The 25,407-nt window shown below is 37.6% G+C and overlaps 1 protein-coding gene across 1 annotated transcript in view; it reads right to left on the reverse strand.

Annotated features, from left to right (window-relative positions):
• The window catches only part of CACUL1 (CDK2 associated cullin domain 1), a 73,866-nt gene that overhangs the window by 31,482 nt on the left and 16,977 nt on the right, over positions 1–25,407 (reverse strand). The window contains exons 2-3 of the mRNA XM_059398690.1: positions 18,376–18,502; positions 17,273–17,375 (exon numbers count right to left, since the gene is read on the reverse strand). Of these exons, the coding sequence (XP_059254673.1) occupies positions 17,273–17,375; positions 18,376–18,502 (230 nt within the window). The remainder of the gene's footprint in view (positions 1–17,272; positions 17,376–18,375; positions 18,503–25,407) is intronic.

Here is a 25,407-nt window from a genome sequence, read left to right on the forward strand (position 1 = left end):
GAAGGAAGGAAGGAAGGAAGGAAGGAAGGAAGGAAGGAAGGAAGGAAGGAAACGCAAGCTGCCAGAAAAATAACTATTGCTCCAACCCTGCTCTGACTTCATAACTGAGCCAAATTCCCCAAAATTTATAACGTGTCTCGTAGGAATGCTTCAATTTCTTCTGCTTTTTTTTCTTTAAATGAGTAACACATTCATTTGGTTTAAAATTTAAATGCATTCAAAAGGAAATAAAGAGTTTACCTTTATTCCTTCCTCACTGAACCAACACTTAATTCATTTATAACCTTCCAGAAGAATTAAACATCATATATGAAAATAAGTATCCCATATATATATATATATATACACATATATCCTTTTCCACACAGATGCTAACATAAAACCACACCAATCTATACTTTTCCTAAGAACATACCTTGGAGACTTTTATTCTAGTGGTTCTCAAACATTTTGGTCTTAGGATCTTTATACTCTTAAAAATAATTGAAGATTCCAAAAAGCTTTTGTTTATTATATGGGTCATATAATATATAAATATAAAAATATGTACTAATTTATTCTAAAATGGTATTAATGAAGTCTGCATTTTAACATTTAATGATAAAAGTTACATGTTTTATATTATAAACTAGTTATATGTAAATAACTATTTTCCCAAAAAAGGAAGAAAAATGGCACTGTTTTCACATTTATGCAAGTCTCTTTAGCATCTGCCTTAATAGAAGTCTGCTTAATTCTCATATAGATGTGGTATGTTGTTCTGGTTGAAGTAAATGAAGAAAACCTAGCCTCACACCGATATGTAGGCAGAAAAGGAGGGCATACTTCAGTATCCTTTTTTAGATAATTGTGCATGTTTTTCTTTAAAACTTAACAAGATTCTCAAAGGTTAGTTGAAACAGGAAATCTGAAACTATTAATGAACTCTCTGTACTCTATTACATTAAAACCCATTGGTCTATCTTCTACTTTGAATGAATCTTTTAATACATACATTTTATAACATCAGAAATTGGTCATTTGTAAAATACTGAGTTGCATATGTCTTCCACATGTTGATGCATTTCACTATACATCAAAAAGAAAAAAATTTACATTTGTTATTATCACCACCTATTTCATCAGAAGAGTCTTTTTAAGTACTGGGAAGCCATCAAGGTCATGGTAGTAGATACAGGCTTTCCAAATTCTAATTTTCACTTCAAAGCTCAAATTTTATCATTGGGAACAAAGACTGCCAGTTGCTTTCCTTGAAGTGACACACTTCATTTTTGAGAAAATGTTGAATACCAAAGTCAAGTTAAATAACCAGTTTGTCTGTCAGTCAGTCATTCTTTCAAATAAAAACACTATTCTATCGGAAAAAAACACCCCATCTAGTTCAGCTCAAAATTCACCAACCACACAAGTGCTTTTTCTTAAAACAATCACTGTACTTTGATATGCAGCTTCCCATTTCTCTACAGAGAATATTTTAAGTATATTAAAAATCACAATAAAATTGTGAAATTTTAAAAAAAATTGCTGCTTCATCTAGGATATTCTTAAGTGAAATGCTTTCATTTTCTAAGGGTGGAAGATTTGTGCAACGGCATCAATAGTTTGCCCACCACTGGCTTGGTGGGCATCAGAACAAATATCAACAACCATACCATGGTAAGGTATCAGAACCATACCATCAGAACATCAGAACAAATATCAACCCACAAAAAAGGGCAAATAACATCTTAGGAGTACTAGAAAAAGCTTCAATTTTGCAGACCCTCTGAGAGGATTTCAGGAACTCTTGAGGTCCTCAAACCATACTTTAAGAAATCTGTTCCTCTAAGTAAAATGTTTGAATTTACCATTTAACCAATCTCCACATGAATAGCCTGTTGCTAATCTTCTCTACCACAATGTTACCAATTATTAACTTCCTATAGCTATTGTTTAATAGACTGTGCCTTTTTTAAAAAAAAAATTTTAAGTAAAATAAAGAACTAGATGATAACCTTATGGATAGTTACAAAATAATTTGACCCCCCCCCCTAATTCTGAAGACCTAACCTGCTTAATATCACTAGTATTATATGTATATTTAGTTACTAAGTATATTCCTTAGAGCAAGGACATAAGGCTAAGATTTGCTATATCATACCACGCCTTCATAAAAGGAAAGAAAAACAAGTTTGTTATCCTTACTTTTGAAAGCCAGATAAGGAAGTTTGGTCAGTTATTCTTCTTAGATGTATATTTAATTTTATAACAACTGATTTATTTAAATAATTTCCCAGCCAATAGACTTGAAAATACTATGATCTAGGTCAGTACTGGCCAAGAGAACTTTCTGTGATGACAGAGACGTCCCATATCTGCACTATCCAATATGGTAGCCCCTAGCCATGTAGGTTTACTTAGCACTTAAAACCTATTTAATGAAAACCAAGGAACCAAGTTTTTATTTCATTTTCATTGTGGTTAGGGGCTACCAAAATGGACACCACAGATGTAAAATACAAACAAGTTCCACAATTTCATACTTATATCATTCCTCTTCCACCTCTGCCTCATCCCACCAAAATGAAACATAGAAAAAATGTTAAGGACTACGTGCTTTTATGTTCACAAAAACACTTTGTCTTCAAATAAATGACTTTTGCATGTTAAAATGAAATACGGAGGAAGAAAGGATGGGAAGGAAGACTAAAAAAACATAAGAAGGCCATAAACCTGTATCTTTATAGAAGTAATACATGTTTACTGAAATTTTAAAAGATTTAAAATGCTATTATAGAAAAACCACCACTACTGACATTGGTAGATAACTACCATTAACATTTTCTTCTGTTCTTGCGTTTATGTGTGTATGCTTATTTTAAAAAATATGTAATTATATTATTTTCTAATTTGCTATTATCACCCAGCTATATATCATCATCTGCCAGGTCAAATATATTTCTACAACATAATGAACCATCTGGACACACCACTGTCTATTCCATTTGCCCTTCTTCATGAGACACTTAAACTAGGCTTAACTATGTATATTATCTGGGTCCGAATGGATCCTTCTACTCCAGACTAGAACTTCAGTGGTGCAAAAGTGTTGTGTGGCCTCAGCAACAAAACAATCTTATATTTAAACCTAAGATGGCACCACTCCTTGCTTAAGTAACAGCAGGTTCAGGAACAAGGCTGCATTTCCATAGGCCAGTGAATCTCGAAGAATGCTCTTCTCCAAATCATCTGAAGGGCTTGTTAATGATGGACAGATTCCTCTGCCACACTCCTAAGTCCTGACTCAAGAAACCTTCCAGAAGTGTGTATTTTTTAATGAGAACTTCAGGAGACTCTTTAAACAGCCAGTCCAGCAGCCGTTAAACACTTAGAGAATTCAAGTGTATACCAGGAAAAGAAGTTTTATGGGAAGGAAATCTAGAGGATTAAAGAAAGGGCTGAGTTAACACAAGACGTGATTTACTGCAGGACAACTGCAACAATTTAGCTGCAAACTATACATATATACATATATTATACAAACTATATAAAATCAGTAAAAATATGATATCTTAGCATTTTAACATTAGTGGTACAACTCTACATAAATTTTTCTTTTAGATTTAACTGCTTCTTGACTGCTGTCAAATTTAGTGCTTAGAAAGTAATTAGAATGTAACAGTGAAGTTCCACATCTACTTGAAATGCAGAAAGCTGCTAAAGAACATCAGTCCTACCCTGATAACAAAAAAACCTAGTTAAACTACATTATTTTCCAAGCTCATCAGGGTTCTCTGTGTTTTACAGCTGCCCAGTCCAACCAGGTGAAACAAATTCTAAAGAGTGAGCAGCTCTGGGACTCCCTGGCTGGCTCAGTTGGTAGAGCATGTGATTCTTGGTCTTGGGGGTCATGCATTCAAGCCCCATGTTCCAGGGTAGAGATTACTTAAAAAATAAATAAATAAAACCTTTAAAAAAAATTTTTTTAAATGACCAGTTCTTTTAAGGAAAGTTTCTCCATCGGTGATGGCAGCCATAAAAGCTGGTAAGAAAACAACAGAAGCTGTGACTAATCATTCAAGGCCAAGTGTAAACTAATAGTATAGAATCCCTGGGAGTCTCCGCACAAGGACAGTCCACACCTTCTCTCCAGTTTCTTTATAGAAGTTTGCACTGAGTCTTTGAGAGTAAACGGAATTAAAAGTCCAGCTTCTGAGATCCTGGATTCCTTTAGCTTATCCATATAACAATAACTAAGCTAGGTGACACGGCAGTTACAAAAGGTCCAAGGATTACATAACAGAGGAAAATGCCTAAAGAAGTCAGGTGGACTAGGATGACTTCTCACTCTCCTACACACTTCACCCCTTTTAAAACTTAGCAAAAATTACCACTTACCCCATGTGTTTCTTTTTCAAAGAAAACTTTTTTCCTTACCTTTTCCAAGTACAAAACTCTGTCTCAAAATTAAAGTTTATTTTAAAAAGAATATAACTTGGGGCGCCTGGATGGCTCAGTGAGTTAGTTGGGCCTCTGCCTTCAGCTCAGGTCATGGTCTCAGGGTCCTGGGATCGGGCCCCGGGCTCTCTGCTCGGTGGGGAGCCTGCTTCCCCCTCTCTCTCTGTCTGCCTCTCTGCCTACTTGTGATCTCTGTGTGCGGGTAAATAAATAAAATCTTAAAAAAAAAAAAAAAAAACTTAAAAAAAAAAAAAGAAAAGAAAAGAAAAGAAAAGAAAAGAAAAAAAAAGAATATAACTCACAGTGCACTCTGTATACTGTGGTGACAACTGCAAATAATTGCTCATTATTTAAGCGATCTCTCTTGCTCATCACAAATTCCATTTTCAAGATGCTGTTTTAATTCAGACAAGTAGATGGTTCTAGTAACCTCAAGCATAAGCTTTTTAATCAACCAGTAAGTGTTTTACTGAATCTCTCTTTAGGTCTGGCACTATCTTAAGCCCTATGAGGACATATAAAAAGAAAACGCAGTCCCCATCTTAAAAATATGATAGTAAACTTATTAAAATTATGGTCTGCTGAGGGTTACATTGGCTGAGGGTCTCACTGGCAAATTCTGTTGAGATAAGTACCACTTTGCTATAACTGCTTTAAGTTTTAGTTTGAATTAAAAAATGAATCTCCAAATAACTTATTTAGAAAAAAATTCAGTAGAATACACATATGAAGATACCTACCAGTTGGCAATGAAATTTATTTTACTTGAAATCCATTTAGGGATAACAGGCAATTATCTTATTACCTAAAATCATCCTCATTCCACAAAGAGTGAATAGCATATTTGGGGGAATGAAAGTCTTTCTAAAAACACACTGTGTTTTAGCTCAACAGGTGTAGAAATTACAGCCTTTAAAACATACATATATATCCAATGACCACATGCAAGACAACCAGCTGCGTTATGCTGCCACCCACCGGACAGAACATTAACAGCAAAGCAAACCTTGCTCTGATTTTAAAAACCAAGAGAATCTGGTTCAGTTTGCTGGCAGTTTGGTAGTAAAACCTTATATGTAATCTGATGTCCGTGAAGAACAAAACTAAGTTAAGTAATGGTGACTAATTATGGTTTAGTCTCTATAAATTTCCATTATTACTAGTAGATGATTTCAGAGTTGAATTATAACTTAACAAAGATGTATTTAACTCAAAAGATATCAACACTACTGTAATCTTATTAAAATAAGTGGTTAAAATGTAATTAGTTGACCAACAGTCATGTAAACCATCCCAAATTCAGCCCTACTGGAAGAATAAACACTGCAACATTTTTCTTCTCCACCTCTGTGTTTGTGGTCTCTCTTGGGGACCTGAACTCAGGTTAGTATTATAGGTGGTTTTCCTAACACTTTAATGTTCTGGCCTGGCCTGGGAACCAAGTCCATTTAAACACTCTGTGCATGTACATAATGTTCAGTGTAAGTTACAAATCACTGAAAAACTGCTGGAAGAAACACACTTGTTAATGGGTTACTGGCTAGAAAGCTAGCAGATCAAAACAGCAAAACAGTTTTTACATAGTGAAAGTGAAAATACACTCTCAACAGGATAAAGTGCATTAATACATAAATTTATCAGCATTATGTGGGGGCAAAAGCCTCATGACTGCTCTAATGGATTCTGGATTCAGACCTACACAAAAATAATCAAAATACAGAAGGACAGTTTTAAGAGTAAAGAATGTTCTATCCATTAAACTCAATTGTCCAAATGGTGGGGCAAACAGGATATTCTAAATACTGCCAACTCAAATACTTTTTGTTATCAGTCAAAAAACCACCCCTAAAATCTCAGTGACTTAAAATGACAAAGTTTGGATAAATAAAATATAGTACAATGGAATGTTATTCAGCCATAAAAAGAAATGAAGTATTAATCATGATATAAACATGGACTTGAAAACACTGTAAGTTAATTAATAAGCCAGACACCAAAGGTCACATATTGTCTAATTTCATTTCTATGAAATGTCCAGAAGAGCCAAATCCACAGAGACAGAAAGTGGAATAGCAGCTGCCAGTGGCTGGGAGAAGGGGAAGGTGGGAATTACTGCCAGTGACGACTGGCTTTCTTTCTGGGGCAACTAACATGTCCTGAAATTAGCAGTGACGGTTGCACAACTTTGTGACTACACTAAAAACCAGTGAGTCTGTACACTTTTAAAAAGATGAATGTTATTAGAGTACATGCTTGTATCTTAAATGTGCTTATATCTCAAAACAGAATTTTTTTAATGGGTTAAAAATTGAAAAAAAAAAATACATAGCAAAGCTTTCTTTCTCAGGTTTTACAGGCCCATCTTAAGAGTCTACCCCATGTCAAACTTGCTCAGGGACCCAGGATAAGAGAGCCTCTATCATCTGCCACCATTCCCTCAGCAAGCAAATGGAAACATGGAAAACTGAACAGCTGATCTTGAAGGCTTCAGATCTTTGGGTACACACTTCACCATGCACACCTCACTTGAATTCACAATTCAGAGGCCAAAGCAAGTCACGTGCCTGAGTCTAATTTCAACAGGATAGAGACGTATATTCTTACCATGCATTGAAAAGTAAGAGAAAGGCAAACTTTGTCTAACGAGTACTCAGCTAGTTCACAATTACAATAAGCCAAAAGAAACCAACAGTAGTACCTCAGGATTCTGGACCTCAAGCAGCTCACAATGCTGCAAAGATGGCATCCTGCTTAGTAACTAAACCTGTGCCAAAGTGCTAAACTAAGGCCAAGAGTAGCAACACACACACAGTGCTCTAGGAGCAGAGAAGACAAAGTGATTCTGAATACTGTCAGGGACACCGAAATTAAAAGCTCAGCGAACCGTGACAAGGAGAATGCCCGGGGGGAGTTGACCCTCAAACAACATGGATTTGAACTACATGGGTCCACTTACTCATGGATTTTTTTCATACAGTATGGTACTGTAATATATTTTCTCTTCTTTTTTTCTTAATATATTCTTTTCTCTAGCTTATTATTATAAAAATACAGTATATAACAAATAAACAAAATCTGTGTTAATCGATTATGTTGTCAGTAAGGCTTCCGGTCCACAGTAGACTATTAGTGGTTAAGTTTGGGGGGAGTGAAAGGTTATCCTCAGATTTTCAGCTGCGTGGGGGATTGGTGCCTTATATTGTTCAAGGGTCAACTACAGTGGCAAAAGAAAGTAAATGAGAAAATACACAAAGATGAAAACACACAGCCCATTTAAATTTTATTTATTTATTTTTTAAAGATTTTTTTTATTTACTTATTTGACAGATCACAAGTAGGCAGAGAGGCAGGCGGGGCTGGGGAAGCAGACTCCCCGCTGAGCAGGAAGCCCAATGCGAGGCTCGATCCTAGGACCCTGGGATCATGACCTGAGCTGAAGACAGAGGCTTAACCCACTGAGCCACCTAGGCACCCCCCATTTAAATTTTAATAGCAAAAACGTTAACACTATATTGCTGAGTTCACAGTGTGAAGAGCCCTGAAATCCTTGATAAGGAGTATGGTCTTTGCTCTTTAGGTAAATAAGAGAGTCGAAAGATTAAGAAAACAGATGATATGAGGGGTACCTGGGTGGTTCAGCTCAGGTCATGCTCTCATCAGGGTCATGGGATCAAGCCCCACACTGGTTCCCGCACTCGGCAACTCTACTTGAGATTCTCTCTCCCTCTCCCTCTGCCCCTACCTCCTCAAATAAATAAATAAATCTTAAAAAAGAAAATAGATGACCTAAGTCTGAAAAAAAAAAAAAAGGACTGAGGCAACAAAACAGTCTTGCACAGTAAAGATTCAAGCTAGAAATCTTCCTATTTTTCCACGGAGTACCCATGAGGACCTAAGCTAGGCACACAGCATGGGATAAATTTGAGACTTTACAAGGAGGAAAATTAGCAAGATTTGTGATTCATTTCCTATCTCTATCCTATTATTCATCCCATTCCAGTCTATCAAAATGATAATTACATCCTTTGCCTAAGCAGTACTAAAGAATAAACCCGCATCTTAATGATCTCTGCAGTGCACGCTAAGTCTAGCACACGTGCTCACACAATGTTTTGACATTCAATGTTTGCTGACCTGAATGTTCTCAAAGCACTATCACCCTCCTTCCCTATTCCCCAAGTCCCCTCTAGTAACTGCCAACACTTCTATGGAAACCAAATAGATCTCCCAATCCTCTTACCCTGCCTCTCTTCCGGCTGGTCATGGTTCTAGCTATACTGTTTCTTCTAGATACTTCTTCCCATTACCAGCAACTCCACAATTTCTTTTCCAAGATTCCTTGGGCCAAATGTGTGCCATAATTCAGAACTTCACAGATTTAGACGGTATAGTGATATCTACACAATGTATTATGTAAAATACCCAACAGAGATTAGAAATATCAACACACTGATATTTCTAGGAGAAAACACATAACACATTGATATTTCAGGAAAAGAAATATATAAATGTTCCCCCCAAATTCATCACGAGTTTAGACCAAGTCTTACTACCACATGAGTTCTGACACCAACTTAAGAGGAAACATCCATTTGCAAAGGTTTTTTTGTGATTTTGGGATTGCAGATAAAGAATCGTGGACCTGTAATTCACCTGGTCTATCGTAACCACTACTTCCCTGCCTCCCTTTCTTTCCTACTTCAACCCATCACGTACTCACTTGTATTCCACACCAGTCTTTGCTCGGTGCAACTCCTGGCATGTAAGGGCTTCTACAAACGGGTTCCAATCTTCCTTTTCCAGCCTCATCTCCTCCCAATCTCCCTCAAATACTCTCTATCCTCACAGGCCCACTCCTTTCTACCCAAACCTCTCCAAAAACAGCCTTTGCTTATGAAGTTCTCTCAGCCTAAACAGCTCCCTCTCCAAACACCCACCATTTTTCATGGCATTCATTTTTTAAAGATTTTATTTCTTTGAGAAAGAAAGAGCAAGAGAAACAGCATGAGCAGGGGCAGAGGGAGAGGGAGAAGCAGACTCCTGGCTGAGCAGGGAGCGTGATGCAGACCCTGATCCCAGGACCACAGGATCATGACCTGAGCCCAAGGCAGACACTGAACTGACTGAGCCACCTGGACCCCCCCAATGGCAATTCACTTTAATGCTGCTTCCTCCTTATTCCTCCATCTGGCTTAGGTTATTTCACCTTTAGACAGACAGGACACTTTTCAAAGCAGAAAGACAGTTCCTTGAATACTATTGTTCCCAACGTCTACTAGCAAAGATTGTGACCTAATTCTTTTTCCTTTTGTATTCTTTTGGGTTTCCTTTGTATTCTTTTTCTAATTTCTTGAAATAAATGCTACTAATGTCATTGATGTGTTAACTTCTCATTATGACTGTGGATCTATCTGTTTATCCTTTTGGGTCTATTAATTTTTGTGGCTATGTCATGGGATCTATACACATTTAGAAATGTTACCTTTCTGGAACTTGAACTTTTTATTACAAGACGTTTTCTTCATATCCAATAATACCTCTTGCTCTGAATCTACCACTATTAACAAAATCAATGTAGTTATATCATCTTTCTTTCTGGCTGATGTTTGTGTATCTTCTTCCATCATTTATTTGCAATCCTTCTGCCTGTAAAAGAATGCTAAATATTCTGCCTCCTATTAGCAGCATTTAGTAAGGTTGCAGAATTTCATTTAGTTTAATAATCTGCTTACTTCTTTTAAAGTAGTCTTTAACATTTCACATAACAATCAATACAAGGAAGTTTAAATTTATTATCTTATGGTTTTTTCTATATGTCCCATCTGTTCTCTGTACTTTTTTATCCTTTCTTGACTTCCTTGTTTATTTTCAAAATTATTCCATTTTCTCCCTCTATTATCCTGTTTATTGCACTTTCTTTTACCATTCTTTTAGTGATTACCCTGAAATTATAAACTGCATCCTTATTTTATCAGTCTAATAAACTAAATTAGTACTTTTACCTTTTCCTACATGATGCTAGGGCCTTAGAACATTTTTTTAAAAGATCTTATTTATTTATTTATTTGATAGAACAAGCAGGGGCAGGGGGCAGAGAGAGAAGGAGAAGCAGGAGCAGGAAGCCTGATGCAGGGTTCGATCCCAGAATCCTGGGATCATGGCCTAAATTGAAGGCAGACACTTAACTAACTAAACCACTCAGGTGCCCCTCCATTTACTCCCATCCACTTTATATGCAACTGTCATGTGTTTTGATTAACTATATCTTAGGCCATGTAAGACATTATCATTATTATTCTACACTTGCGTATTTATTTTCTCTATTGTTCTTCATCCCTACCTGATTCTCCAAATTTTCATCTAGAACATTTTCTTTCTAACTGAAAAACACTCTTCATTATTTCTTTAAGGTTAGAGACCACTGGTGATGGATTCTCTCAATTCTTGTCTAAAAATGTATTAATCATTTCTATTACTTTTATGCTCACCTCCTAATATGACTAGTTATTCTGACTGAGTGCCAGATACCGTTTATGAAATATGAGGCAACTAATTTGATGCCCAGGATAATGTCATTTTTCTCCAGATAATTTACTTTTGCTTTTGGTAAGCAACTAGAGGCACCAGTAAATCCAGACCATCTTAATGGATCAGGAAGTCAGGCTCCAGCTACAACAGTCTGTAACTTATTATTCTTACTACTTGTGGGATGTGATCCTTCAAATGTGATGGACCTTAAATTCCCAATTTTTATCATTCTACCCCCAAAAGTCCATCAAAACACTATTAAATTTCTTAGCCTATTAGCCTCCTCTTCCAAAATAAACAAGGGCCACTAGAGGAAAAATGGCTGAAATGCTACACTCCTCTCTCTGGGTTTCATTCCTCTCTCAGATCTTGGTTCTATAATTCCTTATTGTTTTATCAGCAACCTCGTTTATGTTTTAAATTGTTATCCGTAGGAGGGTTGGTCCAAATTATCTAGTCTTATCCATCACATATCTGCTGCTATACCTAACAGAGTCCCCTGCACACCTGGATGGAAGGCTCTGGGTACATCAGGTTGCCCTCTAGGAACCCCTTCAACAGATCAACCAGCTCAGTTTTTTATACTAATCAAAAAAATCAATGGTGACTGAAAAAGGCAACAGCGAGTCTTTATGGTTTTTGAACAAAAAAAAATGCCCATCAAATTAGTGTTTTTAGAAGTTTATTCCCCCAAAAACAAGTAAGAGAGGAAAACAAATCAATTAGGAGAATACTGGAGACACACGCCAATGACATGGAGAAGGAAAGGGGAGAGGCGAGTGAAAGGACAGTGTTCTACCAACCTTGACAATCACCTGGAAACAAGAGGTCAGGGAGAAAAAAGGAGTCGAAGATGAACATGAATTTCAAGTCTGAGTGTGAAAATTAATTGAGTGAAGAGGAATTCACAAGAAGAGGCATCCACAAGAATAAATCCAACTTGAAATGTTCGGCATACATTTAGAGACTCCGGTCTGAGCCCTCAACCAAAAGTATGGTGATTGCTAAATATTTTAACAGAATTTTCTAAAACTTACAGAATATTATTCACTAAACTAGGACACTTGTCATCTATTTGCAGTCATTGGTATATTTAAAAAAATTTTTAAAAAATCATGACTCGCAAGTCACATCTGAGGTTTTGGAGACATGGAAAAAGGAAAATATATTAAGAGAGACTATCACATTTAAAGAAGAGAGGAGTTAAGTGCAAAAGTCAGGGGCAGGGGAGAATGGTTTTTAAAAAACTAAGGCAAAATACACTGTCACAGTTCAAACAACCTAGTAGTAGACAGAAAAGCAGAAACTTACATGCAGTGTAATATAATAGCAAGCACAATAAGTGGGGTTAGCCAGTTAAGTGATTTTAGTAACTTAATAAACTTAACAAAAAATGCTTTTTAAAGTTACTGAAGTGAGGGGTGCCTGGGGGGCTCAGCTGGCTGAGCATCTGCCTTTAGCTCAGATCATGATCCCAGGTTCCAGGATGGGCCCCACATCAGGATCAGGCTCCAAGCAGGGAGCTTGCTTCTCCCTCTGCCCCTCCCCCTGCTCATGCTCTCTCTCTCTCTCACTCTCATATAAATAAAATCTTTAAAAACAAATAAATAAATAAATAAATTTACTATGTACTGGAAAAGTCATTGTTTCTTTTAAGAAAGAAACAAATTTTTAAGAGGTAGCACATGAGATTATACCCTTCCTTAAGGATATTTAGGTTTACACAAATTAAAACCTTCTGAAATCTCTGAAAATAGTATTCTCTAGTTTTTAAGTCAATAACTGGAGAACATGGAACGTTACTTCATATACTGTTCAGTCTCCCCATGAGAATATGACTTTTGATGGAGATGAATAAATTACTCTGACACGTAAACTATACAAACCATCAACTATTTTAAGATACCCTTGAAAGATAAAGGCCCACACCCTGAAGGTCCAGCTTATTGATTTATCAACACTGGCACTACATTTCTGATTATCTACCAAATATAACTCATCCATTTAGCTCATAATAACAATATTTCATTTCTAAAATCAGAGTGATAAACAAAACCATTCCAACCGAATACAACTTTTCTGGCTCCTGGATCCTGTTCTATTTCACGGGAAAAGCACCCTTAAGGTCTCAATAAGAACATTATGCTACATATCTGTGATACTGAATAAATTAATAAACCAAATTAACTAAACTCTAAATAAATTAATAAAATGCCTAAACATCTAGAGAACATAAAGATTAGTGATCATATGAAATTAATTATGCTACTCTTTCCATGGTAGAGGTCAATTCTGGTTGCTGAGCAATCACTCACCAATCATTTGCTGAGTTGTGACTGTGCCAGACATGAAGGATAAAAAGACACATGACAGAACCCCTGCCCTCAAATGAGAACCTGTGGGGCAGCCAGACATGACTCAGAAATAACACAGCACAATCACTGCTGATAGGGTTGTTACTGACAAGATGCTAGGAGTCCACTATAGAAGAAATGACAGTGGCCTATTCTGTTCTGAGGGGAGCATGAAGACTCCAGAACATTCCACACAGGTGGACACTAATGAGTTTACACCTGGAAAAACAACAAAGCAGCACTGGCTAAGCAGGAGATAGGACACAGGTTATCTTAGAACACTACTTAGAGCAACCAGGTACTTCAGTAAAGCCATTTCATTTTGACGCTGAGAAAATTTACAATTTGTTATTACCATGTTTAATCAAAAGGAACACAGCAGCTGCATGGCAGAATTGAGACTGAAACCAAGGTCCCCATGTTTTCATTCACTTCACCGTGCCATTTAATAATGGTTAGACTTTATAATCTTACAAAAGATATCATTCTGCAGTAAGATTTTTCCTTCAGGCCATACTGCTGAGCTCCAAGTAGAACATGTATTGATTCTAACAATCAACTAAATTCCCTGGCTTTACATCATATATTACATTTATCAGGATGGTTTCCAAAATGCTAACACAAAGGAGATAGCACTCTTATGTTTTAGTTTTTAATCAAAATTCTTATTATATAATGCAAAAATTATTTACTCTTGTAATATGCTTTATTAGCAAGGGTGGGGGAAAACAGACATTTCACTGATATACGTGTAAATGGTTAGAGTGCAACTCTGGTACAACTTTCATGAACTAAAATATGTTCACATATAGTGAACGCTGCAGCACTGGTAGTAACAGCCAAAGACTGGAAGCAATGCAAAAGCTCCTCAGTCCAACAACAGCTAAATAAATGAAGGTGCATCAATAAAGGTATAATGAACATTCAGACATTCATGATAAAGAATGAATACTCACAGGAACCATTCTCCAAAACCTCAGAAACTCACTCTCTGAACCTCAGTGATTTCAAAGTACTGGCACCCCAGAGAGCCCAGCTGGGTAAGTAACAAGTTTACCTTCATTACTGACAATTGGTCAAACAAACACATGGCAAAAATGTAGCCAAGTGTGGCTCAGTCGGTTAAGCCTCTGCCTTTGGCTCAGGTCATGATCTCAGGGTCCTGGGATGGAGCCCCACGTCAGGCTCCCTGCTCAGCAGGTAATCTGCTTCTCCCTCTCCCTCTGCTCCTTCCCCTGCTTATGCTGTCTCTCTCTCTCTCTCAAATAAAATCTTTTTTAAAAATAATATTTAAAAAAAAAAAAAGAAAGAGAGGGCGCCTGGGTGGCTTAGTGGGTTCAGCCTCTGCCTTCAGCTCAGGTCGTGATCTCGGGGTCCTGGGATGGAGTCCTGTGTCGGGCTCTCTGCTCAGTGGGGAGCCTGCTTCCCCCTCTCTCTCTGCCCGCCTCTCTGCCTACTTGTGATCTCTCTCTGTGTGTCAAATAAATAAAATCTTAAAAAAAAAAAAAAGAAAGAAAGAAAAAGAAAAATCCACTCAAGCAAAACTCCAAGATGACAAATGAATTCAGCGAATCACAATTCTATTGATTAGATAGATCTAACTTCACATATAGATCTATTTATGATCTATACATGAAGTTAGAGCCCAAGTATAATACAATATCCGACTCACATTTGATAGATATAAATAAGGCAAGTCACATACTTTGTCTTGCATTCTGTCTTAGAAGATTATTTAGTATTATTTCAGTAATAGCAAACCAGTGTTATGAAAACAATCCTTTTTGAGGATACTGAGTTCTTTGCTTATCTAATGAAAGCCGTGGTACTCCCTGAACCCCAAAACTTGATATTAAAAAGCAGGATCACATTCAGAGTTCTACTAGAAAAACTTTATTCAAACAAGCAGTAAATTATTTATTGGTAAATATTTGATATACATTTCACTCAGCAGGTACTAACAACACAGTAACAAAGAAGGCACACATGTTCCTCTGCCCTCTCAGAATATAGGGGACAGAGGGAGGGACAGACACAGCTAAACAAGAAATACACAGATGAACTACAATAATATGCTACATATTACAGAAGCACAGATGAGGGGTCCCCAAATCTAGGCTTGGGAGAACAAGGTATCAGAGAATGTTTTCCAAAACAAATGATGTCCAACCTGCAGCCAAAATGGTATGTTCACACTGACCAAAAAAATAAGAAGGCAGAGAAAAACAAAGTGTTCCAGGCAGTCAAGTTAACATGGCAAAAACCAAGAAGTGAAAGGTTACATAAACTGTTCAAGGAAGTGAAAAAGTTCAGTATGCAGGAGCAGAGACGTAATGCATCAGGCCACAGAAATAAGAAGGTATCAGATAATGAAAGGCTTCCTAAATCATATTAAAAAGTTGAAACTTCAATCTAACAGAAAAATGATCATCAAATCTGTGCTTTAGAAACAGCCACTCTGACAGAAATTAAGAACAAGTAAGAGATGTGAAGATTACAGGCAGAGCCAGCTAAGATGAGCATTTCGGCACAACACTGAAACGATGGATGGTATCCTAGACTGGTAGCGGCAAGTGAACAGAGATGGACAAGAGCCAAGAGAGAAACAGGGAGTAAACAAGGTTTGGTAATCAACTGGATGAGAGAAATAAGGGCAAGGGTAGAGTCAAGAATCAGTAAGCAAGACAATCAAAAGCTGGAATGCATGGATCCTGGGTTTCATCTACAGCTTAGATACAATGCCTAGGTGCTAAATATATTTGTTACATGAGTAAAGATTTCATATTTAGTGCCAAAAAGATTAAGAAAACAGTTTATACTCTTACAGCAGGAAAAGTATATATTTGGCTATGATAAACATAGCTTTCACTATAATTTAAAAAAAAAAAAAGGCTACTTTAGTGCAACAACTGTTTGGGGTAAACAAGACCAAGATACCTCAGACCACAAGGTAAGGGAGGAACATCATTCAAGGCCAAAGCCCGCCCCAGCAGTTGCTGGAAATTGCGGATGCTACAGAATTGCAAGAGCCCTTTCTAGGTGTGGTACGTAGGTGTGGTACGTACCGTGCTCATCCACTGCTGAGTGACTTTTCTACACATCATGGTACTTCTACGTCAGAACTAAAATACCATCTGGCCCTGGCATAAAGATAGTCCCTGACCTTCAAGCACTGGAAACTTCACCAAGGCAGGAAGGGGTAAGGATCAGAAGCCAAATGCTTCCTTAAACAGAGTACTTCTACTACTTGCTCCCACCCAGATTTCACAGCTGGGATGATGTTCCTCTCTAGAGGTTTATCAACAAAATGCTGACATCAGTTGTTTTTATATTAGCAAACATCATAAACTAGCAAGCAAACACCACTCTTCAAAAAGAATACCAAAAAAAGTTACAGTAAAACATTAAAATATACATACATTTATATTACAAAAGCCATCAAATACTGAAGTTAGCAGAAATAAAGTTTTAAATAAAAGAAACGTTGACATAACAAACCATAAGACTCTGAATCTCATAAAACAAACTGAGGGTTGCTGGGGGGAGGGAGTTAGGAGAGGGGGGTGGGATTATGGACATTGGGGAGGGTATTTGCTATGAGTGCTGCGAACTGTGTAAACCTGGCGATTCACAGACCTGTGCCCCTGGGGCTAATAATATATTGTATGTTTATAAAAAAAAATTAAAAATTAAAATGCAAAAAAAAAAGAAACGTTGACATGTAATAATTGGAATCAGTTAAAGTCTGAAGTATATTCAATCTAAAAAGCTCTACAATTTATATCTAATTTTCCAACAATTTATTTTAAAGCTTAGATAATTTGGTCAATATTCATCTAGGAAATATTTATAAACTTATACAATTATCAAATTAATAAGCCTCCGAATATGTATTATATATACTAATTCCAACCAGTCCAAAAATCCCACAGAAGCAAAAATCGGTTCTTTACCTGCAGCTCCTTTGAGACTCGCTCTAGGTGATTAGTTATCTTTTTAATCAGATCACTGTACATCTGTTCTGAGTGCTGCTGGCAGACACACTTATACACACAACTGTGGGGGAAAACCAAAACAGAAAAACCAAGTTAACAATGAAGTACTTTATTCAACCTAAGAGGAATGCATACTTTGGATACACAGTCACTAGTTAAATAATTAATTCAGTCACCTAATAATTAATGCAGACCAATAATTAATTGGTCACCTAAAAAAAGTGACCAATCACAACTTTTTTTTAAATACAATTTTTTTTTTTTAATCTTTGAAGAGAGAGACACACACACGGAGAGAGAAAGTGCATACACTCGAACAGGGGAGGAGCAGAGGGACAAGATCTCAAGCAGACTCTGAACTGAGCAAGGAGCCCAACCCAGGGCTCCATCTCAAACCCCTGAGATCATGATCTGAACGGAAATTAAGAGTCAGACACTTAACCAACTGAGCCACTCAGACACCCCGACCAATCATCACTTTGAAGAAGACATTTACCTTGCCCCAATCAGTGTTCAGATGAAAGAGATACTACCACAAGCAGTAAATCCTTCTGAGTACTGCATTACACATTTTGTCAGTACTAGATAACCTAGTATTGGGTGATAATCTGAAAATCTGACTACGATAACTACTCACAAACCAGCTTCCACTTATCAGGAACTGGCCAACAAAATAACCAGAAATAGTTAGGACTGTATATCAATAAACATCAACAGATTAAACTAGGGTCTCCATGTGAGACAAAAAGTATTTCTGCACCAGATACTTGTCATTCTCATCGTATTCGCAGACCTCCAGAGTTTCTTCATTATGTATTGTGGGGGTAGCAGGCTAAGGTGGGAAGAAGTTTAGGAGAGTTCGGCTTAACTCTACCTTGATTTGAAAGCCAATTCTGATGCAGAAAGTATAATTCAAACTCCAACCTCCAAGTGTGGAATATACAATTAACATAGAGAGCCTCCTCACCTGATATTACATGTGTACATACACTGTCATATTCCAAGGTGTCATGGACCTTAATATACCCTCTCAAACCAAGGCAAATGAAATCTTGACTTACCTGTATATCTGTTCATAGGATATGGGGATATAGTCACCAGGACTCTGGGTTAAAAGCTGATCTATGGCACCATCCAATTTTGGCCAGTATGTGCTCTTATAATCTTCAATAGTTATAACATTCATTACTAAAAGTAAAAAGTAAAATAAAGATTACTATATACCACATGTAAAGTAAACACAAATCACAGCAATTTTGTGCTCTCAGATTCCTTTCATTTGCTCATTTCAAAAAAAAAAAAAAAAAAAAAAACAAAGAAAACACCAATCTTGTCAGGGATTTTTAAAGCAGCCATTAATTATGATGTAAAAAGGAATGACCATGAGTCTGTCCTTAAAAATAAAAAAATAAAAACAAAACAAGCAAGCATCATTGGTTTCCTTTTCCAATTATCTATTAACAGTGGGACATTCTCCAATACACACTCACTCTTGGCTATACACTGACAATGAGATGACAAGACGGCCTATCCATGAACCACAATAAAATTCTATGAAATTATAAACCCCAACAATCAACCTTTTGAGACACCCCTGAGGAAACCTAACTAACAACAGGGCTACGAGGATTAAAGTCCAAACGTTACCTCAACAAAAGAGGTTGCTAGAAACTTGCAGGGATCTTTGGCACCACCAGCACTTCCACAGCTCTGACTCAGATTCTACCTATCTTACACTTGATAAGCCCAACAGAAAAACGTCAATGACTTGGGAGACCTACAATGAGGCTTACCTCATTCCTACTGTCTGGCTCTAAGTCCTTCACCAAAGGTCATAAAGCTTTTATAACAGCTGGTCCTAACAACTCTGAAATCCAGACCAACAGCTGCTTCGCAACAATGAAATGCTAGTGTGAAAAAAAAGAGCGACTACCCACCTGCCCTGGAGCAAAGAGCTATCCCAAAGCCAAAAATACCCTGTGTATTTTTTTTTTAAGATTCTATTTTTATTTATTTGAGAGGTACAGGAGGGACAAGCCCCAGAAATGGGGCTTGATCTCACAACCCCAGTATCATGACCCAAGGTGACATCAAGAGTCAGAGGATTCATCTACTGAGTCGCCCAGGTGCCCAAATACCATGTGTCTTTGAAACTCCACTATCTCAGGAGATAGGAGCTAACAATACTCAGTCAGGTATTTTATTATGTCTTTTACCAGAAACTGGCAAGCAAAGAGTTGACTTCCCCAAGAGTACATGGCTAATGACTGCCAGAAGTACCACATAAAGACTTTATCTAGCACCTTTCTGTATCACATTACTGATTTCTAAATTCAGGTTCAAAATGTTTCTCTTATGTATGTACCACCTCTGTCACTGTTGTTCAGTATTTTCTTTAAATCAATTCATTTTTCTTGCTTAAATTTATTCTCAAGGACACTTAGGGAATGACTACTGATTCACAGAGCATGGAATAATCATAAGTGTATTTAGCCAAATGAAAAATAAATCAGACCAAAATGGCTGCATATTAGAAGATTCTCAAAAATTTAAAAAAATAAATAAGAAAGAATCACTTATATGATGCTAATAAAGTCAAAACTGTAAGAAGGGAAACAGACTGGGGCCTGGAAGGTAGGGAGGGCAGTCTACAAAGGGCAGCATGGGAGAATGAACTCCCGTGTAGAACCACCCTAGTGGATACAGCACTCCAGGCATTTGGCAAAACCAACATAACTGTACATCATAAGAATGTGTATTTACTATATGAAATTTTTTTTAAAGATTTTATTTATTTATTTGACAGAGATCACAAGTAGGCAGAGAGGCAGGCGGGGGTAGGGGGGAAGCAGGTACCCTGCTAAGCCAGAAAGCCCAATGCGGGGCTTGGTCCCAGGACCCTGGAGCCAAACGCAGAGGCTTAACCCACTGAGCCACCCAGGCGCCTCTACTGTATGAAAATTTAAAAACAAGACAATCAGCAAGCATGTAGTTGTAAAGATGGAATGAAAATCTTGACAAATGAATTCCTGCACTGAAAGGAATGGAGAACAAATATTTTGACTACACATAAGTCTAAAACCAAAAAGAACTGAATCCACATATACACACGGACACGCACACGCATAAGGACAGAGATGGCCAGATCACAGAGGACCTTAGTGGCCATTCCTTTACTCTGAGTAAGATGGGGACTGGAGGGTTTTTGGGTGAAGTGATGTGGTGATCTGACCTAGCTTTTCTGTGGCTCATCCAACTGCTATGTTAGAAGTGAGCAAAGTCAGGAGGCTGTGAGATGATGGGGGCTGAAGCAGGAGGCAGTGGTGGGGGTGAGAGAGGTCAGATTTCGAATAAATTTTAGGGGTTGGGCCAACCAGATCTGCTGATGGTTTGGAGGGAGAAGTGCCAGAAATGTCAAGGACAACTCCAAAGTTTGTGGCCTGAGCATCAAAGGATGGGGCTACTGTTTACTAGGACGAGGAGGCTGTAAGAGCAGCCTAGAATATTTGAGAATCCAGTGGAAACGGTTGGTGGCCCACCCATTTACTCTGTCCAAAAAGGCCACTGTCAACACCAACCATTATTTGCCTCAGGGTTCTCTCTGGCCATCAGAGTTGCTCTGATGAAGGAGGGACAGCCTGGAAGTTCTGAATAATCAACAACCCCAGGGGCCTTCAAGTAACAACGAATGAGAACTTGGTATAAATATCCCAGCAGCTCCCTTTGCTCTGGAGTAAGACAAGGCTGAGGGGCAGGTGCTACACGGACTCCCAGAGCTCCCCACGCGTCTGCACTCCCGCTGTCCACAGTGGTGACTTCCTTACTGGCTTCCTTACCTTTTCTGTCTCTTCTCTCCACTGCCCTGCAGGTGCTTCCTAGTATCCCCCCCTTGTGCTTACAACTATTTGTGCTTTAAAAAGGAGGAAGAAAAAGTAATAAAAAATAGAAAAGCAGTGTCATTTTCCACTAAACAAAAGGTGGTACAGAAATAAATACAGTGCTGTTATTTAAATTCTAGCCGTGTCCTCCCGCCTGATAAAAGGTTCTGAAGCTGGCGCTTGCTTTCCCTGTGAAAACTGGAGACTGGCCCAATGTGGAGAAGTGTTACACACTAGCTCCAAAATACCACCTTTCTGCTTTTTGAAAGACTCAAAGGAAACCAAAAAAGAAAACTGGAAATAACTAAAAAGAACATCCCTTTTGCGCTATGGGATTCTAGGTTACTGAATCTCCAATCATTCTATCACCTAAGCCATATCACATACCTGCTCTACACCAAAAGTTTAAGTTTAAAGAAGGTAAGTGACATCCTCAGAAAGAAAACTTCAAGTACAGAAGCCAAGAACGAACATAATCCCATGGGCACCCCGACTGCTGCTTTCAATGAACTCCACCTCTGTTACAGGTGGGGAGCGCTCCCACTTCTCCAGCACAGGCTCTACACCTCAGCAAATTACCAAGTCAAAGATACAAAGGAGGGAAAAGAAGCTAAAATGTAAAGTCGTGCAGCTGTTAAGTACAGAACGGAGTCCGCTACAGAAGTGGTCATTGCTGATGCCTCTCAGGTGTCTTTCATGTGGCATGTTTTTGTTTTAATGTTCTGCTTTTACATATCTTTAAAAAGAGAATTTAAAACCAAAATGAAAAAGCCATGATCATGGAAAATCTTAAAGCCTATTTCCATATCAAAAAACTCATATCTATTTCCACTCTACATTTCCAAATACAAATACAATAAAAATCTATTTCTACATGTATTTGGCATGAGAAAGAAGCACGTAAGTAACCAATTCAGTTGACCTTAAATGACAGCTGTTGTAGTAAACTGAATATTTGTGTCCCTTCCTCCAAAATTCGTATGGTGAAATCTCAACCTCCAGTGTGATGGTGCTGGGTTTGGCCTTTGGGATGTGATTAGGTCATGAGAGTGAGATCCTTATGAAGAGAGTTAGTGCCCCCAGAGAGCTTCCTTGCCCCTTATACCATGTAAAGACACAGTAAGAAGACAGTCTACTATGAACCACGAAGCAGGCCCTTGCCAGACTGAATTTGCCAGCACCTTCGCCTTGACTTCCCAGCCTCCAGAGCTATGTAAAATAAGTTTCTGCTGTTTATAAGCCACTCAGCCTCTGACATGTTGTAACAGCTTGAATGGACTAAGATATTAGCTAATATAACTTTCTTCTAGGAAACCAGCCAATCTTCACCATTGTAGTAAAAGAACAGAATACAGACAAGTATCAGAGGAACTGGAGGTAGTCCGAAGAATGAACAAACATTGGTATATACTCTCAGCCAAAGATCAGGAAGGTTCTTCACACCTGCAGTCATAATCTGCAGGCAACACTAAAATAACAATCCCATAAACTTTAAGGTATCTGTTATCTCCCTGCTAATCTCAATCCACCCCTGATTGAAAAATATATACACATATATACAAAGCATGTCTGTGAATTGTGTGGTATGTAGTCCTCAATTTTAAAACTAGATCTTCTTGTTGGAGAAATGCAGTCAATCACTTTTAACTTTGTCCACAAGAAAGTACAGACTGCCAAAAAAAAAATACAAAGTATGGGAACTAAACAAAAAAGAAATTACCATTAAATTACTAACTCTGGGGAGCACCTGGGTGGCTCAGTCCATTATGCATCTGCCTTCCGCTCAGGTATTAATCCCAGGGTCGTGGGACCAAGCCCCACATAGGGCTCCCCTGCTCAGTAGGGAGTCTGCTTCTCTCTCCCTCTGCCTGCCTTCCCCACCCCTCGTTCTCTCTCTCTCTCTCTCTCAAATAAATAAAAGCTTAAAAAATAATACTAAATTCTATCTAGGTTAGATTTTCCAGCTGAAAATAATGCACTTCTTTTCAGAAGTTTAAAGAAGGTGCTATAAAACTCAAAAGCCAACAAGCCTAGGCCAGGAACCCAAATGAGTAAAGCAATGAACACTTCAAAGAACTGAAGCATGCAGTGCTCTCTGGAGACAGTGAAGTTCAAAATATGTAAAAACCCTAGTGCTGGCCACAAGACTTAAAACTAGGAACACATAAGATAACAAGTTCACGCAGTCTAACCCTTACTGAGAGAGCTGTTTAAATGACCTTTCACTAAAATAAACTGAAATAAAAGTCTAAAACACATGGAATAGTTGAAATCTAAGGTTCAAGAAATATTAGCAGGTTACTAATAAATAAGAAACTATTAGAAATATATAACTTATACCAGGAGTTAATAATATAGGAGTTAATATGTTCAACTCTCATACTTTTTTATTCAAGTAATTCAAGTAATTTATCAAAACTTGACATTTATTATTGATCTCCCTCAAATAACACATAAGCCCCCAGAGGAGAAATTTACTACTCGAGTCCCAACTCCGAACAGTGCCTAGCACATGGTAAAGTACTCAATAACATATGTGAAATAAATTAAGTTAATGAAAATCAAAATAAATCCTTACTATAAAAACAGCTGACAGCATACTACTTATTAGTCATTCTGGAATTAAAGCTTAAAGTGTATTTTTTTTTCACAAAGGCTGAAGTAAGCCAGGCTTTGAAGCTCTACTATTTCCTTTGAATGTCTTTGTTATTTCTTTGTTTATAAGAGGAAGATATATTCAGAAATCATATCAGGTATTATTAATCTATACTTAGTCTACTGCAAAGACCTCTCATTACCTTAGATCAGTGGTTCTCAAAGCATCAGGATACCCAGAACAGCATCAGCATCACCTGGAAACTTGTTGTAAATGCCAAATGCCAGGCCCTAACCCCAAACTACTGAATCAGAAACTTGGGGAGGAGCAGGCAGTGATTCACAATACAGGAATCTGTTTACCAAGCCCCTCCAGGGGATTCTTACACCTGCTGAAGTCTGACAGCCACAGGACAGCCAGCATCACAGGTGTGTTCTGTTCTCGACTGCTAGCACATGCTTTGTCCCGAACAACTTGGGAGAGTCAAATACAGGTGCCAATGCATCAAAGAAAATTTTTAAAGAAACAACTAGGAACTGTTTTCATATCAAAGACTCCTTAACATTCTACTCTTCCACATCCCTTTTCTCCCACCAAGAACACCACCTTCAATCAGAATTGACTCCTTAAGAATGCAGCAAAGGCAATTATGAATTAAATGATCAAGCCAAATTTAAGAGGTCAAGTTGTTTCAAAAGCAATGACTTTTTAGATTAACCATAATTAATTACAACCAGATAAGGTGAAAGAGTGTACTAGGAAAAAAAACTTTAGGTTTTCTATTTAACTCTGGCTGGTCTATGTGATCTCGGAAAAAAAAAAAAAAAATTATGACTTCTTATTGCCACTGTGTGTCCATCCATCAGTAAAAACCTAGGAACCTTGTGCTGTCCAAAATATCACCACCTGGTAGAATGCTCTATTCTCTACAGCACAAGGGGATGACAATGCTTTCAAATAATGGACAGAGAGAAGCTGAAGGCCAAGAACAAAGTCTAGGGGATGGGGGAAGCCTCTGGTGAAGGTGGTGTTCTGTTTCTTTTCTTTAAAAGAAACAGGAGAATCTGAATCAGAACGAGTTAGTATATTCCAGTAAATAAATGGGGTATTAACTAAAAAAAAAAAAAAAAAATCGAGTTATTTCTCTCAAAAGGAAAATAACTTAATACTGACAAGAGATAGTAATACTTAGTTGTTCCTAAGAGAACGAGTGATTTTAAAAACTGAATCAAATCTTAAAAGAAAGTAAAAAGAAATCACCAAATACCTTAAATATCCTTTTCCTTACTAGGAGGAAAAAAAAAAAAACAAAAACCCCTACTCTTCAGATGTATTTCCATTTGCCAATAGAGGACAGCGGCTAATGTTAAGTCCTAACGAAGTTCATTAATGTTAACGAACATTAACTTAACTTAATGTTAAGTCCCAAAGTAGGCAAAAACCTTTTCAAAGCTGCATGCTTCAGGTATTGGTTTGTTTAGAAAGCTTAGAATTTGTGGTTTAATTCAATTAAATTCAATTAAATGCCATGGACAGTATAAAATGTCTATTTGTGATTGATTATTAAGAAATCATTCCATGGTGGCACCTGGATGGCTCAGTCAGTTGGGAGTCTGCCT

Source organism: Mustela nigripes, chromosome 4, assembly GCF_022355385.1.
Source record: "Mustela nigripes isolate SB6536 chromosome 4, MUSNIG.SB6536, whole genome shotgun sequence".
NCBI lineage: Eukaryota > Metazoa > Chordata > Mammalia > Carnivora > Mustelidae > Mustela > Mustela nigripes.